Genomic DNA, 20343 nt, shown 5'->3' with positions numbered 1-20343 from the left:
ATGTACACATTTCATCTCAAGGTTGGACACAAACAAATCCAACAGCTTCATTCATAATGTATTGTATTAGCGCTGCTTTTGACACATCACACCTCAATTATGGGACATAATTATTCAACTGCACAGACAGCGTGTCACGATGCATTAGTTTAGCTCTGAAAAGCCATGCTATTATAACCTGTATTCATTTCATTTGATGGATGTTAGATTACTTTAGTTTTCCTTCCATTTGTATCTTTTCATTGTTTTATAAATTGTCTTAAATTATCATATATTTAGGGTTATTGCTCTTAACTGCAAGCTTGCCTAAGAAGTTGAATTCCGTTATGTTTAATGCATTTCAGGATTACATTTCAAACTTAATTTCGGTTTCATTTATTTAAGAGTGAACCAAAACAATATTGTTGAAGGTCATGATACTAGCGCTGAAAGACTCTACATTGCAGTTCTCTGAAACTCTACAGTGCAGAGTGGGTTATAAATCTCTATTGGTTCCTCACTATCATTACATCATCTATTTGTAATATAACAAAAGGTATCAATCAAGGTTTAAAAGCATATAGCATAATGTGGAAATATTCCAATGTATCCCAGTTTGTGATTCTTAAAGAAAAGAGCAAAAGTGCCACAGACTGGAGTTAGCTTCAAATTTATATTAAGTCAATCCCATAATGTGTTTTAGGTTTTCCTGCAGTAGCCATCAGTTTGATAAAGTATGTGCCAGGCTTCAGCGAAACAGATTGAGTGAATCATTTGAAGTCACATTTATCTTCCATTGCGTCTGCAGGGTGGGTTGGGTTCGCCGTGTTCGACACTGATCTGTTTCAATCAGCTGCATCAAAACAAGTCAACCCAACCGAAATAAATAATTAAATGTATGATTTCCGAAAAATCAAAACGACTCAATTTATTAAATCAAATCTTATCCCACGAAAACAACTTCTAAGTCTGTGAGCATTTCCAAGATACAGAAAAAAAGCTAAAAATATCCTAGCAGCGCTCCACCATCCCTAATCTATTTCAACAAGCGACTATTCTTGTTTCTGAGATTGAAAAAGATCTTAGATTAAGGGCAGAGGCAGATTAAGCCGGGCAGAATCAAAGAGCAGCAGCTCTTGCATAAACACAGCCGCTGATATCATTATCCTCTGTAATTCGATTAAAGGGGAGAAGAGAGTGATGAAAACACATGATTGAAAACGCTTTGAAGTGACAATATGTAATGAAATGTTACACATGTTAATCAGCTTCCTTTGATGGAAGCATTGAGTGACTATTAGATGACAAAATGTTCTCATTGTATTTAGACTTATTTGTTGTTTTTGACGAGCAGGTCATGCTCTGAAACTTAATTTCCTTCTTTTTTGGGCTAATTTATTTCCAGTGCCAGCTCAGAAAAATAGCCTTGGCTAATAAATGACAATCAATTTAAAGCTGTATACTTATAAATAAAGTGTTTTGGTTGATTCAAGTTGGTGGAGTATTATGGAGCTTCTTCATTTGTTGCCAAGTCTCCCATCTCACAGCCTTAGCAGTGGTTATGTTGTCATTGTTTCATAATCCTCTAACCCCCTGCTGCTAGGATACCCAGGGCCACTAATCTGGAGCATAATTACCTTATTTATTATTGTGTAGCATAATTGGCTTGTTATCCTAAATAAGGAAATGTATATAAAACACTATTCATCAGAATCCTGCATATGCCCTTTGTTTTAATGCCCCCCCCCATCCACTTCATGCTAGTCTCTGACAAACAACAGAAATGCCATGCAGATAATCTCAAAATAAAGTCAAACATTAAGTCGGGTTAAATAGGGGACTTCACCTTTTGGTGTCTCCGCTGAATGGAGCAGTCTCTCTCGTAGAGGTGGATGACATTTCCATATTTATCGCCTGGGGAAAGACAAAGAGAGGAGTGGGTGAGACAATGAAAGAGGAAGGAACAAAGAAAATGAGAAGATAATAGAGGGTATGAAGAAAAAGACGAGGTTGAATTCAAGTACAGGAGAGTATAAGAAACAGGAATTCACATTAAGATAAATTGAGACATTGGGAATGAAACAAGAAAGAAGGGGAGAAACTGGAAAAGTCCAAAGTGAAGGAGGGAAGGAAGGCAGAAAAGCAGATGCTGGCAAAGACAAGGCTTTAACTTAAATTCACAAAATCCCTGACATGCCCTAAAGACAGTAATTAATCACAGTGAACACACAGAGAAATACAGCTCGATGAACGCTGAAACATGAAGAAAGCCCAACCCAAACCACAGACAGACATGAGCCTGATAACATAACTCTTACAGTAGGCTTATGTATGCTGGAACATGCACTGTACAGTATGTCTGAAGTGCAGACAGAATTCCTGTGTCAGTTCTATACAACTGAGTGGTAGTTATGTTCACTGTAATAAGAGGAAACAAAGGATGGAGAATCCTCCACTGGCCAATAAAGCTCATTCAGTCTCATTGTTCACGTTCCTCCCTTAGCAATACCACACAGGATTTGTATCCAACTTGCCGTCTTAATGAACCTTGATTGATTCACAGCTATGAAAGGACACATAGTCAAATGCAAACACAGAGGGGAGTGCACTTACCGAGGATCTGTACTTCAATATGTCTTGGCTTTTCCAGAAACTTCTCGACAAACAGGGCTCCGTTCCCAAAAGCCGTCAGGGCTTCAGAGTAGGCCCGCTGGTAATTCTCCTCAAGTTCCTGACACACAGACGAAAAAGAAATCCATTCAAGTCTGAGTTACTATCCGAGAAGGAAGAGTGGGTTTGTATGTTTTTCAAAGAGTTTTGTAGTTCAATCTCAGCAACACTTTCATTTTTCTGTTTTAATTTGGATTTTATATTCCCTTCCCTGTCATTCACACTTGATGTTGTGCAGCTTTTTCCCATTCTTTTGACACAAATGTTTACACCTCCTTAGGGAGCACGGTTCTACACAACATCTCGGGGAGCGGGCTAAGGGAGGTCACTAGGGTTGGGTATCGTTTGAATTTCCACGATTCCGATTCTACTTTTCGATTCCGGTTCTTAACGGTTCTCGATTCCGGTTCTTTGAGGGGCAGGGTAAAAAAAATGTTACATGCTTCTTCCACCAAAAAAATTACATTTATTCGAGAAACTTTTACACAGGTTAGTTTACAGTAATATTCACATTAATCAGTCTGTTTATATTCACTGCTATGTAACTGTAACCTGAGAACCACTGAAGCTACAACAGTGCAACAGTCCAACTTTTAAAGAACAGTTCTTGTTGAGAAAAACCAGCATATCTGCCTTCTCAGGCATACCGGGAAGAAATGTTTGAATATTTTGAAGTAAAATGCTTCAATCTGGTGTACTTTAAGCAGAATTACTAGAGACTAGATCTAGGGGGTACAACTCTAAACACCCATATGAAAAAGATCGGTTTACATTTGAATAATTAAATAAGTATGTGAGCATAACCAGTGACCTACCATAACAAATACATGTAACGTATTTTATTTTTGTTGTTCATTCATATCTTATTTTACTATTTTATTTATGCATATTTTTTGTATCTCTCCAGTTTAAAACGATATGTCTGGTTTACTGTCCTATAGTTTACATTGGAATGATTTCAAACCCGTTTTATCCCAATAATTATAAAGGAGAGCCTTGGAAATATGTGTTTACATAAATTGTGATCAAAACGTTTGAGACCCACTGAGATAACTTAGACTAAAGTGAACTATCTCAACCCTCAGAGTCCTTTGCCTGACTGAGCTGTATTTATCAGCCTCTCAGTCTGACTGGAGAGGACTCTCCCTCCACATCATTGTAGAAACATCTTCTTCTTCTTCCGTTAGAGCAGCTGGCACCAGATGCTAATAACAACAGCGCCCTCCCTTTCTCCCTCGCACTTTGGCTGTGAGCTGCGGTTGCCAGATAAGCCAACATCCCCCATTTTCATCACTACAGCGCCCATCGTACAGGGGAAATGAAAATTGTAACCGGGATGAAAAGGGTGTTAAATTTACTTAATTATGAATGTTGTTACATCAAGGCCAAAAATTAGGATGAGCACCAACGGTCAAAACACATTTTTTTCCTCCCAGAGCTGCCAGCGCAGCGCCTCCACAGATCTGGCGCCCTAGGCGAACATCTATAACGCCAGTGCGACGGGCCGGCCCTGGTCTCAGGTTACGCTGTAGGAAGTGTAGGTACAACGCTACATTTCCCGCCCCGCTGCAGTCATGCAGTAGGCTACGGAGAGCGGCGAGAAACAGTTTTCCTCAGGCATCGAAAAGCGGAACCGAAATTCACATTTCTAAATGATATTTTATATTAATTTGTCCGTTTATGTTCTACTTTCAGGGAAATAAACATGGGATAAAACTTGAGATGCATTACCAGTGTTAGTAGAGGGATTTAAAGTCACACCTCGCAGAGTTGTCAAATCATTGGAGCACCACTGTTTTGTCAATGACAGAAAATACTTTAAAAAGATTAAGGTGAGCAGGAATCTATTTGTACTCCTTCCACATCGCTTCAGTTCGTCTGTCAGCTTCAGCCACTGGAGCTTTGATACGTGCGCTCGCTTTCACGCTTATGCTTTGGGAAAGCACGTCAAACTCGGAACAAAGCTCTGGCACTTTAATTCTGCTTATCAGTAAACATCTCTTCCTACAATATGTAGAGAGTACTTCAGTCTGTTAAACCGGAATACAAATGAACAACAAGATGGCCATAATGGAATAAAGAGGCAACCGACGCATTGTTGCTGTGGTCCCACCAGCACACAGAAACCTTTTTACAGTTTCCTCACATAGTATCATCTGGAGGCCCCTGCGACTCAGCTGAATGACTGAATGTCAACAACTAACTAATTAGACAGGGGTACCACTCAGAAAAGGTCATACTTTCCAAAAGGATTGCACACTGTTGAGACTCCATGGCTACAGTACATTATTTGTTTGTACACTGACAACGTCTTTGGTAGCGTTGCGATGTTTGGAATTAAAATAACTAAATGCGCTAATTTCGTCTGATATTGCAATTGCCATATGGTTCACCATATTGGAGGGATCGGAGGCTATTTTTAGAAGATCTGTTCCAAACTAATTAGTTGTGTTAAGTGTGTAGAATAGGATATCTAGGAAGGGATATCATTCAAATGTATTAACAAATATTGTGCTTCCGCAAAGATATTTGCATTCATCCAAATTGTGTAACGGTTTTTGACATTTTAGAAACATTTAAAAACATTTCTAAGGACAAATAAAGGATAAGTTTAACAATTTTAAATGAATGTGGTATTTTTGGTAGGGTAAAAGTTAAAGTGATGATTTGCAGGACCTTATTCATTGTGACTTAATATATTTTTTATACAGAAATATAGAACAGTGAATGCAAGCAGCCATGAAGCATGAGGAGGTGGCAGCTCTGATTCACCACTGATCTGTGCCCTCTTCTATCTGATTGGACAAAAAGCAGCTGCTTGTTGAAAACCTTCGACATGGTCAGACTTGAGAGGCCGACACAGGGGAGAACTGCACACACACAAGGGCCGTGACCAAATGCACCCCCCCACAGGGCCTCCACTCACGGCGGTATGAGAAGTCCAGCCGCCGCCAGAGCTCTACTGACATAAACAGGGCTGACAAGTAGCAACTTCCTGGTGTCTGTGGCCCTACGTGACTCTATTTCCCTTTTTATTTACAAATAATATCTCACTAAAGGATGCTAAAACCTGCATATTTTGTTGTGAGGTGACATTTTTTGTTCCATTTGATGATGTAGTGTTATTGGATCAGCTTTGCCGTTAACAAATCTAAGAGGTTAAGACATTTTTCTTACAGGTTTATAACAAGCATCTCTTAAAACATCACTTGCAGTGAGTGAGCTGCTGCTGCTGCTGGTCATGCTCTGAAAGCTTTATGCATTTCTGTTAAGTGGCTGGACCCTCTACCCAAAGTATAATTATATATAAACATTAAGCAGAATCAACAAAGACAAGCATGGTATATGCATACATCCCCTTGCTAGGCAAATTATAAAAATGCTGTACATCATGTACTGTATACTGTAAGCTCTTAAACACTGTTCTTTGGAGTTTGTATAGATTTTTTTATTTTTTGCTGCATTATTAAGAGTAAAACAGTTTAAAAAAAGAGAACAAGTTGAAGCAGATAATACCGCCTGTATGTGTATAATTTTCCTCAAGGAACACTGTAATGTCTAAACTAGTTGATCCGCAATCACATTTATTTCGCATTTTTCTTAGTTCACCATCATATATTAAATATATATGCATTTGCACTGTGACCCTGTTTTCCCAATTGTTGTTTTTTGCATTATCCTAGAAAAATGTAAGGCAAGTCTGCAATCTCGAGATGACATAAGACAAAGCCTTTACCAATTGGCACAGGTGTCATACAATTCTAATTTCTATAATGGACTTTTATTTGAAACCACCATTTTATAACCAGGACAAATGCCTTCATACACAAATTAGCACACGCGTTATTATAGGAAGATATAGAAACTAAAATACATGATTTAAAGCAAATTGATTATAGATTAACCTGGCAACAAGCCTACATCACAGTGTTGTGCTCTCATCACTGTGACAGCATTATGACAGCTCATCACTGCTGTGAGGGCGGCAGAACGTAATATGGCTGAGATGAGGGACATGTTTCCTATCTTCTGATCATATTTATTTATGTTGGGCTATGTATTTTGTAAGTTAAGCCGTTCTATCATATACATCTTGCACATGTTGATTGCTATTGTACATGTTAAGATGCAATAGATGGGATTATTTTATCTTTACATTGAGATTCATATTGGAAATATGACCCCTCGATAGCTACAATATTAAAAAGTCATTATTTTTTATAATGTCCTCTGCTTCAGTAGCTGACAGAAGCAATTTCAGAGAACACACAATCACACACAGCCAAACACACAGGGTGATTGGCGGCCGGAGAGATAAATGACCAGGTTGTAATTTCCGTGACATTTCGCCTTGATTCAAAGCAAACAGAAAAATAATGAATATGAAAAACAAAATTTTGCAGGATATAAATTGGGTTAGAATTGTCTTTGCTGGACATGCGACAGGACAATGTTTATTTTGTCAGAGCTAGCTAGAAAATGACGATGACGGCTCACCTCGTACTCACGGACCACCCTCATGCCACGGCCTCCTCCTCCGTACGCTGCTTTGAAGATGATGGGGAAGCCGTATGTTTCTGCAAACACCTGCGCGTCTTGCACGCAGCTGATGGGTAACGCGGTCCCCGGAACCACAGGTACACCTAGGTCAGGTAAGAGGAAAAATAAGTGAGAAACATTACAATTTCAATGAATGTCCCAAGCACAATGGTGGAAGAAGAATTTTAAATGTAGCAAGAGCATATCTAAAAAGTACATCTCCTGCATTCAAAATCTTACTTAAGTAAAAGCACAAAAGTATTGGCATCAAAATTAACTTAAAGTAGTAAAAGTGCTCGTTATGCATAATGTCCCATTTCAGAATCATATTGAGTTACTGGGTAACCATCAGGATTATCTATGTATGTCTATGTCAGCTGGTAAAGGTGGAGCTAATTTGAGTAACTTTATATACTGCTGCTGGATATCTTAACCTGTAAGTATGTCAAAGTTTATTTAATAATTATTTTATATTAGCTAATAATCTAAAACTAAAATGTAACTAGTAACTAAAAGCGGTCAGATAAATGTAGTGGACTAAAAAGGTATAAATGACATGTCATTTGTTAGTCGCTTTTATCCAAAGCGACTTTCAGTACAAACATTCAGTACTGTGGACAATCCCCACAGGAGCAATTTGGGGTGAAGTGTCTCAGGGACACAATGACATGCTGACTGTAGTGGGACTTGAACTTGCTACCCCCTGATTTGAAGTCCAGCACACTACCCACTGAGCCACAGCCTCCATATATATATATATATATATATATATATATATATATATATACCGTACTTTTCGGACTATAAGCCGCGACTTTTTTCCCCATTTTTTTTGTACAGCTAACGGCCACTAGGGAACCTCCTAAATCTATGGATTTTACAGGTAAAATTAACCACCTTTAACCCTATGGGCTCTATGACCGGTCCGCGCCTGCCACCTTTAAGCGGCGGTCTCCAGGAGAAGGGTCTAGCTGCGGCCGCGGCCAGTACACGGCGGTACACGCAGGGTTGGGTTGTAACGGAATACATGTAACGGCGTTACGTAATCAGAATACAAAAATCAAGTAACTGTATTCAGCTCGCGTTATATTTGAAAAACGAGTAATCTGATTACAGTTACTTTCGTAAACCTGAAGTGAATACATTTTGGATTACTTATTGGAATTATTGGTGGAAAGATTTCCTCTCAACATGTAATATTCATTACTAGTAGGTACAGCCGAATCATCACAGCGCACAAAACCTATTACCGCCGCAGATGGACCAAAAAGCTTGCTCAGTGAAACAATAACAACGAAACATGGGGGAACAAAAGTCTGCGTTTAAGTCGCGTGTGTGTATATATATATATATAGGTGTGTGTGGTTAAAACACATCAGCCTGCGGTCGCTCTTTAGCCTTACTAATGATTATTTCTGAAGGTAAACACAGTGAAGGCGGTGCGTGAAAGGCACTGCTCGGCGGGAGTTAACCCTTCCGCTGCCTCCTGGTGCTGCAGAGATCTCATGAAGTGAAGGTTTTCCTTCTATAAAACAGCTGTGGGCAGAAAATACTGTGAGTGTCACGGACATGAATTCATAGATCAAGGCAGACTGGTGCACACACTCTCCTGTTTTGCCGATCCGGTGCTTAAAAAAATATAGCTCTACACCCCTGGCCGAAATGTCCTTAAAATTAAGTCCGAGTTCGACATTTTAATTCATGTCCTGCCAACACTGGCAGGACAGAAGGCGACACGCTTGTTCTAAGCCGTGTCCCTCACTCACTCCTCACATCCCAAGCTGCATCCCCAAAACGTGTATGATGTTGTTACATCGTTTCAGATGTGATGTTTCAGTGTGCTCTTGATAAGCCATTAAAACAGTAAAAACCCGTTCAGTTTCCTTTTGCTTTTTGTGTCTCCTGTTCACCAATACATACCCAGGAAAAAGAAAGTAATCCAAAAGTAATCTAAAAGTAATCTGATTTAAGGCACGTAACTGTAACTGTATTCGGATTACTTTCAGAGCCATGTAATCAGTAACTGATTACATTTACAAAGTAACCCTCCCAACCCTGGGTACACGACACGCCCACCTGACATGACACTATTGAAGAAGAGTCTAGATGCGGCCGCAGACAGTGGAGGTTGAACCAAGCCCCCAGGAGTGCGCCGGAGTCTTGTGGCCAAACGGCGGTACTACACTTCCTTTGTGGTCTCTAACTCGTTGGATAATTTTTTTTAAACTAAATAAACTACCCATTATGAACGTTCCCGGGTAGCAGTTCTCTTCCCTCCCTTCAATCTAACCCTTCCCTTCCCCACATCCTAACCCTAACCACTCCCTACCTTTTTACCTAATCCTAATCTTCCTTCCTCCCTCCTAAACCCCAAAACCTCTCCTACTGTAAGAAATTAAAATCAATGTTTATACTACATGGGCTGTATGATGTAAATCTCGTCAATTCGCTTTTAACGGTGGTGCCTCTCAGCCACCGTAGTGTCGTGTCAGGTGGGCGTGTCGTGTACCATCGTGTACCGCCGTGTACTGGCCGCGGCCGCAGCTAGACCATATTGGGCTCCAGCAGGAAAAGCTGGAGGCCGGAAAAGAGTGAGACAGGTAGCGCGCCAAAGTAAAAGTGGAACCGAGAGACAGAACGAGAGCAAGACAGACGGACAATTTAGCTGCTGCGGCTTATATGCAGGTGCGCTTTATAGTCCGAAAAGTACGGTATATATATATATATTATTTGTTTCTAAAATGAAGTGGAGTAAAGGTGTAAAAAATAACATAAACTGAGAATACTCAGGTCAAGTACAAGTACTTGTAAATTGTACTTAAGTACCATATTTGAGTAATGTACTTTCCACCAGTGCCTAAGCATTTATATGCATGCATTTCCCCAAACCTCCAAACAGCAGGTGTTGCATTGAATTACCAAAGTACCCTACAGTATATGCAATCAATTTAGTTTGATAATGTTTAGTGAAATGTTGCAAAGTGTATATTTGTTTTTGAATGATTTTAGTTGCGGTTTTCAGCAAAGATTGTAGACAAAGTGGTTTCATACTGCAATTAAGTCTCACAAGGTCAGTTTTTGTTTCAAAGCTTGATGACGCAAAATAGGGGGAGGATCCTTTAAACTCAACATAAACAGAGCTTGTTTTGGTTTTTTTCTTGCGGTGGTTGATGACGTTCAAGGCGGAATAATAGGTTGCTTAAAGTTCATCCCAAACGGGTAGGGAAGTGAGTAGTTAAGACAACAAGCACCAGAGTTTATGGCAAATTTGGTCTAAATTTCAAACAAAATAAAACTTCAACAATCAGAAATATAGCAATCATCTTGTCTATGGTCTTGGTTCTACAATTGTAATTTTGAGTAAAATGCTGTAGATATTATAAACAACAGGTGTTCCAATCATAGCTTGTCTTTCCTCTGAATCTCCTCCACTTTGTGCCCCTCCATACCTGCACTGATGGCCAGGGCCCGAGCCTCCACCTTGTCTCCCATCTGGCGGACCACCTCTGGGCTCGGCCCGATGAACATCACTCCTGCGTCTATGCAGGCCTGAGCGAAGTCCGCCCGCTCCGACAGGAACCCGTAGCCGGGGTGGATGGCGTCCACATTGTTTTCCTAGGAAGTGAGGGAGAGAGACATGGAGAGAAGGTTATTCACATGATTATTAGGTGGGAAGTAGCGTAGGCTGCACAATACGATGTTATTGCTACTGCAAAATGTTGCAATATGCTGAGTATTGCAATACAAATAACATACACTGCAATATATTTCCTTTTTTTTTCAACAGCAAACTATGCAGTTGATCAACATATGTAAGATAGCCACGCTTTTATTTCATATGTGATTTTGTTTGCTCCGATGTCTCCACCATTGTTTTTGTTGAACTTCCTGCTAATCCCCAAACCTACCAATACAAAAGAGTACATTTGATAGCAATATTATTATTTATTAAAGAGCAACTGTTTGTGTCCCAAGTATGGGTCTTTGATTTCACCTACTATGCTGTATTGATGTTTTTCCTTTATCCATATTTATTATAGTCTTCATCTTGCACCTGTTGGATAAGACATGACTTCTTGCTAAAGCTAATACAACTAAGAAAGAAACCCAGAGAAAGGAGATGTAGCACGCTAAGCACCAGGCGTGTTAAATACAGAGTCTCTGCAGGGGCCCCAGTAAACACTTGGCTGACTGTTGGGGAGTCCTCATCAGACACACACCAACCTGCACGCTTTACCCCACGCTGCCTGCTGGCCAGGGGAAAGGGATGTATGCCAACATCAAAAGGGACTGTGAGATAATGACATACTCTATTATCATTCTATCTTAGCTGCTATCGCCTTCATCATCATCTACTCGATGGACACCGGAGGGGAACTGAACGAGTGCCGGCACACATCATATAAGGGTCAGGGGGAAGACACACACACACACACACACACACACACACACACACACACACACACACACACACACACACACACACACACACACACACACACACACACACACACACACACACACACACACACACACACACACACACACACACACACACACACACACACACACACACACACACACACACACACACACACACACACACACACACACACACACTAGCTGCCGAGCCTGACAGAGCCATCTCTGGATCAGTGTGTGCCATCTGCTCTTGGATACGAGGCGGACTATAATTATGGGCTGTCCCGTTGTTAAGGGAGCTGTTACTGGCAGGCCAGAGGAGGATAGGAGCCACACACACATAAAATGCAGCAAGCAGGCTCACTCACACTCATGAATACAAAGTGACACGAATGAAGATGTACACACCGGGTGACACACACACACACACAGAGAAGCATCATCATACACTCGTGCTTTCACAGTTACAAGCAGAAAGACACATTCTCGCATTCAATGTCACACACAGAAGGTTCTGGGACGCATGGTTATTTTGGTCAGACAGTAGCAGAGCGATACGCAGTGTGGTGAAGAAGAACAACGAATACTCTGAATGTGAAAGAGTGAGAACGAACACACACACACTCCTTTGCTGGCATGGGGTGGCCGGGCTCCCAGATAGGCAGAAGGATTTTGAGAAATGAGTTGGACGGCGGAGGCTCCCGACTTGGCTGGGTGACCACATGCCCAAGCAGAAAATTATAAACCTCGAGAGATTGATCTGAGAAACGATAATGAACAACTGGCTGCACATCCAGCAGGAGGGAGGGTGAGGAGGGGTGGGAGCTAACAAGAAACACAGCATCTCATCCAACGCAATTATAAAGAGGTAAAGCGTGATAGGGGAACGGAGAGAAATGGTAGAGGGAAGCAGCAGCAAGAGGAAAATAGGAGGTGCGGAACAATGGGAAAGAAGAGATACAGTGGACATAAAATATGTTGTTTCCCCTTTTCCTTCTTCCAACCAAGCCAAGTGTAAACGGAGAGCGATAAAAGGGATTTGTCTGACACTTAAATGCCTAGTTTCATGACATTGCAATCCATTAAGTGTAGCTGTATCAAATGCAGCGACCCGACTACCCAAGGCAAGAAACTAAGTTGAAAGAAAATACATCGACCACAACACATCAGGGGAGCACACTCACCTAACTTCTTCATCTAATGGACTCAACCTTTGAGTAATTTTTCATGCAGAAATATCGTTTTACACCGTTTGCTCATTGAAGAAAGTCTTTAAAGTGAAGGCTTTCAGACGGAAAAAAAGGGGGATGAATTATTGAATCTACATCCATACTATTTGTACCACTTCTCAGTGCAAGATGGAGCCAATAATGACGACACATTGCAAGCTACTCTGGAGAACATATGCCGATTATATGTTGTTGTAAGAGCAGCCAAAGCCCAATACTTTTATTGCATGACAATGCACTAGATGAGTACTTGAAACCCATTTATCTGTTCTCTCAGATGAGATTGAACAGTGTTAAAAAAGCAAGATATTTTTAAAAATTCATTTTTTCCTCCAAAAGTGTTGGATCCTACTGGAATTTAAATATTGCATGCTCATATCTGAGTCCTCATCCTCGGTTTCTATCGTTGGCTGTACGATAATAATTTGCAATCTTCAAAGCCCAAGTTGAAGAAAAACCCTAATGACATCACTTGGGAGATTTTATTTTATATTTTAATACTTAAGAAGCTCCTCCTGGGCCGCAGTAGCCATGAAGCATTACATCTGCTCTCTGAGGATGAGCACTGTAATGTAAACCAAAATGAGGAAACTAACTATCACACTTTGACCCCTTTGTATTGGTTTACTGCTAAAGCAAACAACAGTAGACTTTCCTTTAGTGGGAAATCCATGTTTTTTTTAATAACATCCGTTACCTTGGCCACTCTGATGATGTCAGGAATGTCCAGGTATGCTGCAACAGGTGCAAGGCCTTTTCCAATCAGATAAGCCTCGTCCGCCTTTTGCCTGTTAAGACAAGACAAAGGGATACATATCAGTGCAAGGCAGTGTCATGGAAGCAGATGCAAGCTCAGCAGTGATTACCTGAGTGTTCAAAATGTCGATACAATTATTCTTATGTCCAGACGCAAACAAAAAACCTGGCCTAAACAGCTCGAGTGGGGGGGGGAAAGCTCCCAAGCTTCTTTTAATTGCTTTTGGCTCTCATCAACTGTTCGCCTTTCATGCTCGATATACAGCAGTGGCAGCAGCAGTTTAAAAAACATCTGTCCGCTACGCTTTCTTTATTTAAAACCCCGAGGACCCATTTGGCTGAAATGTGGCAGAGCTCAGTACCTGTGCATTTGTCCGGTGTCCTGCTCAGAGTAGACGGCCACGGTTCGAATCCCGAGCTCAGTGCAGGCTCTGAACACACGGATTGCGATTTCCCCTAGAAGAAAAGACACATGTTGATAATGTATTTTTAATAATTCACCGGTAATATTTTCTTATACGTTGCTCCTTCTCTGCTTCACATGTATTCTCTTTATTTATTGAAATGTTTTGACCCACAGTTTAGTAGATTGTGTGTATCGGGAGGTAGTTCTTCATCTGTCATAATCTATTTTTCATCAGAACACATGTTGTATGGTTCTATCAACATCCTGGGCCTTTTTTGCAAGAAATACCCCCACTCTCTGAGATAATAAAATAAACTTTGAATGTGTTATGCCACACTGGATGTGAAAACAAGACAAATCCATCTGGTATACTTCATCACGCTGTGAAAAATATCAACAGACACAGCAATAAGTCAATGTTTCTTGTTGTTGTGTGAGAGTGTAATATCTCAGATTTAGACAACCAAAACACTAGCTGGCTTTTATCTGCTGTCACTGGAGCCAAATACTTGGTTTTTTGAAAGCACACATTTTGACGGAGAAAAAAAGGTTTCGTCAGAGAAAACTAGTAAGATGTGTTGTTCTGGCTTGAAAGGGAGGACGGCGCTTAGACATCAAGAGAGTGCAAAAGAGAATTCTGAAGAAGGACAACAGTAGGAACACGAAAAGGATGAAAGTATGAGAAAGGAGGAGAAGACCGAGAAAATTTGATGGATCAAAGGTGAGGAAACACAAAAAGTTGAGGGGGGGGTTAAGAGAAAAAGGACAAAGAATTGAGGTACCAAAAGAAACAGTTTGGCAGGTTTACCAACATGGAATGATAGGTGGAGAGGGCACAGTGAAGGAGAGAAAAAGGAGACGACAAAGTACGCCATGCTAAAAGGAGAGGAGCAAAGTCATGAGGGGCGAGAAGGAAGACAGCAAGGGGTTCGGAGGAAAATCACATCCGACTAGTGTAAAAACATTGGGGAGTGCAGAGGGAGGGAGGAGAGGAAGGAGGAAAGGAAAGAAGAGTATTACTGAAGCAAAGAGAGGACATGTGCTTGGTGAAGTGGAATCTTGGCTGATATGATGTGATGGTCCAGTCTCTCTCTTTTCATCTCACACACACATGCTCTGAAGCCAGTCCAGTGCACTGCACTGTGATGACTGATCAAATGTGGTGTTGAGATCGCATCACGCCCATATGAAGGAGAGAGACTGACGGAAAGCCCTCTGTATGTGTGAGAAACCACAATCTATTTGAATCACACTGATGAATTTAAGCAGTTAAATAGCGCCTTTATGGGGGGGTGGACATGAATGTATGCGCAACACAGACTTTATGTGCAGCAGGAGGCCTACAAAAAGGACCACATGTGTGCACAATTGGAATCATATTGGGAACCCACGCAACAGAAATCTGAAATAATGAAACACTGAAGCAAATCAAGCACTTTAAATGTGTCCTCGGGAAGGAATATAATGAGAGGCTCTAAAAGCCGTTAGAAAAAAAAATGTATTTATTTGTCACTCAAATCCTGACAGAGCTTCTTTAATTCTCTCTTTGGACAGCATTAGCATTATTACGAGAGGGTCCGGTGATTACAAGTCTTACTGGAGCACGTCAGTCATGTTAATGCTGCGTCTGACCGGCAGACTGGTGACTGCCTAGTGTTTAGGAAACTCAGCGCCTCTCTGTAATTATTTGTCCATTCAGACCTCAATGCCAGTAAATGGCAATTATGGGGAGTTCTGGCAGCCTGACAAACAAATATGTGGGAAAAAAACTGTTTGTCGTATAGCTGTTTTCAATATGTCCAGGTAAATAACTTAGAAGTAACATAACAATATCTTTAAGTAGCATTTTCCTTTTGACTTTTTTTTGTCCATTACAAAAATTGATGTTTAAAAAAAATAGAGGAATAAAAATAAAAAGACAATGCATACATCTTTTAGACTTGCAGATTCCATTATTCTAAAAAACATTGTACTGCTTTTCTATATAAGCCAACAACGTGCACACATACAATGTGTGCTAAAATGCTAGCATGAGCTAAATCAAAGTAAATGTTGGCCATTAAAAATTAAGAGTCTGTTCTTTTGCCTCGGGAAGATAGTAAATGTCATTTATTACATTATAAATGAAACGGCATTAAATATAATAGTGCTATCGAGTTGCTTGTATTTCTGGGGTAAGTTATTGCCATTGGACGGCTCTTACCTCTGTTGGCCACCATCACTTTGTTGATTGGTCGGATGTTGCTCTGCGGGGTAGAGTGGGAGAAGCGCGGGGACACACAGGTCCTCCTCACAGCCAGCATCCCGAGGCCACCTCGTACTACAGTGAACCGCAACATCCTGAGAGGAACAGAGGACATGTTTAACACACAATATCAATACACTTTTTTACTTCACATGTCATTAAGCTGTCGATTTTATCCTAAGCAGTGAAGATTCAATACTGCAACATGCCTCCATTTTGAGGTTAAGTATCTTGCCCAAGGACACTTTGACATGTGGACTGAACCACTGACCCTCTGATTGGTAGACACCCATTAAACCCTGAGCCATAACCATTTACACTTAAACAGTAATAAGTGAAGGTAAGAAGTGTCAGAAATGAGGGAACACCTTGATCAGGAATATATTTTTAGAGACACTAGCACACAGAACAAATATTTAAAATACACTGTTCATGAGAGGATATCTAACTGCTTTTGTGTCCCAAGAGCTGCAAAATGGTTATAGATTGTTACTTCAGGAACAAGAACCAATTACATACAGCTCATACTTTCTGTTTACACTCCCTGTGTAGAATCCATTTGCTAAGTTCAGCTTCTCAGGTGGGAAAAGACGCTTTAAGCAACAAGATAAGATGATAATGCTTTGAAAGTGATTAAACAAGGAGGTGTGAGCCGTGTTTAGAGAGATGTAATCTAATAAAGCGACCAACCCTTATTAAGCCCTTGCCTAGGGTTGTGGGAGCGTTTCAAGTGTGTGCCATTTTCCTAAAAAATATAATTGGTGCAGTTGATATTAAGTAGGAATCTTGCATTATTCCAGTACAGAAGAAGTGGTACATTACGTAGGACTTATTAGAGACCTGTGGCACTGTCTTCATGCTGTGATTAAAGTTTGGTAAATATGTTGCTTGCAGTTTGCTTATATGATGGCTTTGAGTATAGACAATTGTATTTTCTATTCCCAACGTGAAGCTTTTATTGTGGTCCCTTGAGCATAAGGATCTAAGTATTCTAATGAAAACATATATATAAATATTCATACGACTCATCAACATAAGTCAGATCCCATCAGATATACATATAGAATTAAATAAAAACTAATTGAAAAAAAGGATCCAGTATCACGATAGAAAGAAGTGGTCTTAAAATACAATATTGTTTTATAAATTCAAAACATGTGCATACAACAACTTTAGCAAAACTAGTTTTTAAGGTTTTCACTGCTTAGAAAAAAAGAATCAAACATCTTCCAAAACCATTTATTTCAGAGAGCCAATCAGCTGCTGCTCTGCTCTCCAGCTCCCAATAAGCAGCAGGTGTGTCAAATTAACCACAACAAGTTCACGGTGTGTTAGCGGAGACTTTTAAAAGATAAAATAACAATAGAGGCTTTCATTGTCTTTTTGCTTTCCCAGCCATTTCCGAAATTAGGATTAGAGTGAAAGAATGAAATAATGTTAAATAATGAAAAGAGTAGCATTTTTGTTTTAAGGACTACGTCATAAAACTATCACGTCAAAAAGCCAACTATAGCAAACAAGACGCGCACAAACAAACAATTCATTTCCACCAATTAGTGTCATTTTAGGTTAATGGCTGCATTTTCTATCAATAATGTCTTGAATTGAAGCACCCCATAACCACACAACCACATGAGAATTACACACACACACATTATATATACATACTACCTTCTCAACGTGATGTACTTGGCTCCTTCACTAAACTTCAGTGGTGGCAGTGTTTCCAGCAAAGGTATAAACTTCTTCTGCTCTGACTAACAGTCTACAGCTCACTGACAGTGCTCTGCTGCCCCCCTGTGGCCAAGCAGCAGCAGTGCAGCCAGTGCAGACCAGCGCTAAACTGACTGAGTTGCACATAATAAGCTAAAACAAACCCAACTGATTTGTCAAGTTATATTTACAAAATGTCCGGTTTATTATACACTTAGAATGGCATATAAGAGGAGTAGCCATCAAGAGGTATCACACAGGTGTAATATTTGCAAAACGTTATTGTTATGTAAATTATTTTTAGCATTGGTGACAGATAAAAGGCTTGTGATATTTGACAGATGATGCCGCTGTGCCACACGTCATATTTAATTGCGGTGAAAAATGGCAGCTCCAACGCACAATTGTCTCGTTCTTAAATGCCAGCTGTCTCTTTATGTCCACCTCTGTTTGGACGTCTGTTGGGAGGGACTAAGAAACAAGGAAAAGAGAGGGGGAAAGGAATAAAGGATGTACCAAGTGAGAAACAAGAAGAGGGGATAGTAGCATTGACTGAGACTGGAGAAAACTATTACTTTGTTCCGAGTGAAGTCTCATTGTGCACAACGACTTCCTGTTGTTACCTGTGGTTAAAGAGTGAATTACCACATACTGTATGTCCCGTCTAGATTTAAAGATAATGAACCGTTTGTACTGCACAAACAGTCAATACATAACCAGTACAATAACATGTGGGATGAACTATAAGTCACGTATAGTGGTAAGTGACAGAATAAAGAATTAACTGTGTAAAGGGTGAACTGAGACAAGAACCAATGAATAAATTAGACGGCCGATGAATGCCTCGAGACTGAAGACTGTAGTAGAGTAGCTCAGGTTGAAACAGTATCCTGCATCTACACAAAAGCAACAACGTCACCATGAAACAGATACGGGTTCCCAAAGCCTGAATACAACAGCAAACTGGGACAAAACAGGACACATTTACAAGCTAAAAACAGGTCAAATATGATCCATCAAACACAGATAATAACAACCTCTTATGCCCCTTTCACACCAGCGCCTTTTCAGCTCCGGCTCGGAGCTAGAGCCTGAAAAGCGCCGGGTTTTCCAGTCCACACCGGAGCTGCGCCGGCTCTTAGCTCCGGAATCCGCTTCATTTCCAGCTCCAAAAAATTGTCGGTCCAGAGGCAAGAGCTTTGGAGCTAAGAGGTGACGTCGCTTACGTCTCTCTTACGTCGAGGCGTGCAGGAAACTAAACCCACCTCCCATGGGTCGACTGTCATGCCTGCCTACAAGCAGTAGTGCCTATAAACACACTTTATAAAGTCAGGCAACACTAACCAGGCTTCGTGTGATTCTGTTTATTTGTGCCTTACTTTGACCATCCGTTCACTGTTATCGATCATTGTGGAGAGAGGCAGACGTGTTGTTTTGCATTATTGCAGCTATCGGATGCAAGTAGTCAGTTTAGCTTCGGTTGCTATGCTAACATCACCCGTTTTATACCAGAGAAACTTTCATAACAGCGTTGTGATACCAAACAGTGTCAATTCAGACTGACACACATTCACTTAGGCTAAGGGGAACTGGGGATATGCATCGGCTGCTTGTGTGAGTCGGACAGTGAATACTTTAGAGCGGCCGCTGCAGTGTGAGCTAACGGGAGCTAACGGGAGAATAAACTCCTGTGGAAGAGCAGCACTGCAGCGGTCGGTAAATGCTGCAGAAACACATTAATAAACAATTAACCACGGCACTCTGGAGCAAAGTATGAGGTTGGAGAAGTCGTTATTCAATGTATTCTGGCTTCGTGTGATTAAAAGCAACACGATCATCGACCCGACGCAGTTGTTGTTGTTGTGAGCTGCCGTTTGGGAGCAAATCAGCGATGTAAACGGTGACGTCATGACGCAGCAGGGGCAGCTCTGGGGCGCCAGTGGGCGGTGTGTACAGAGCGGGAGCTGAAAAGGGAAACCGGAGCTGAACCAGAAAAGCTCCCGCTCGGAGCTAGAAACTGAAAAGCGCTGGTGTGAAAGCCGCATTAGAGTGTGTGTGCCTCTGATGAAATATATGCATACTGTGTAAGCTTTGCTGATAAAATAGCCAGGCACACAGAGGTATTACCTGCTTATCTATCTCAGAGATAACAGTCAAGTGAGTACAGAAACCCCCTGAAAAAAACAACATTTTAAATATATATCTCACCACCATCTAGTGTCAACAAGACAAACACACACTACAATCAAGAGATACTGTATTGGTGTTGAATTAAAAGATTATTATCGTTTTATGAGTTTCCTAAAAAAGGGAAATTGTGCAGAAACATGGCAACAACAAAAAAAATCAAACGCCAGAATGCTTTGATTTAAGTGCATAAATGA

General features: G+C 40.7%; 1 protein-coding gene across 3 annotated transcripts in view; it reads right to left on the bottom strand.

The window, feature by feature from the left end:
• Positions 1-20343, bottom strand: part of pcxb (pyruvate carboxylase b) — a 331727-nt gene that overhangs the window by 301057 nt on the left and 10327 nt on the right. The window contains exons 1-8 of one of the 3 annotated variants that reach the window (XM_071206477.1): positions 18997-19257; positions 16205-16341; positions 13958-14051; positions 13537-13627; positions 10638-10803; positions 7147-7292; positions 2593-2710; positions 1826-1893 (exon numbers count right to left, since the gene is read on the bottom strand). In XM_071206477.1, coding sequence (XP_071062578.1) covers positions 1826-1893; positions 2593-2710; positions 7147-7292; positions 10638-10803; positions 13537-13627; positions 13958-14051; positions 16205-16340 — 819 coding nt within the window. In that variant the 5' untranslated portion in view covers position 16341; positions 18997-19257. Of the gene's footprint in view, positions 1-1825; positions 1894-2592; positions 2711-7146; positions 7293-10637; positions 10804-13536; positions 13628-13957; positions 14052-16204; positions 16342-17917; positions 17994-18996; positions 19258-20343 lie in introns of those variants that run through there. The other 2 variants (XM_071206478.1, XM_071206476.1) reach the window with 2 other exon arrangements.

The sequence above is a fragment of the Pseudochaenichthys georgianus genome, chromosome 18 (genome assembly GCF_902827115.2).
Source record: "Pseudochaenichthys georgianus chromosome 18, fPseGeo1.2, whole genome shotgun sequence".
NCBI classification, from domain to species: Eukaryota; Metazoa; Chordata; class Actinopteri; order Perciformes; family Channichthyidae; genus Pseudochaenichthys; species Pseudochaenichthys georgianus.
Note: the sequence above shows the minus strand (reverse complement) of the source record. Positions and strands in the feature narration are given on the sequence as shown.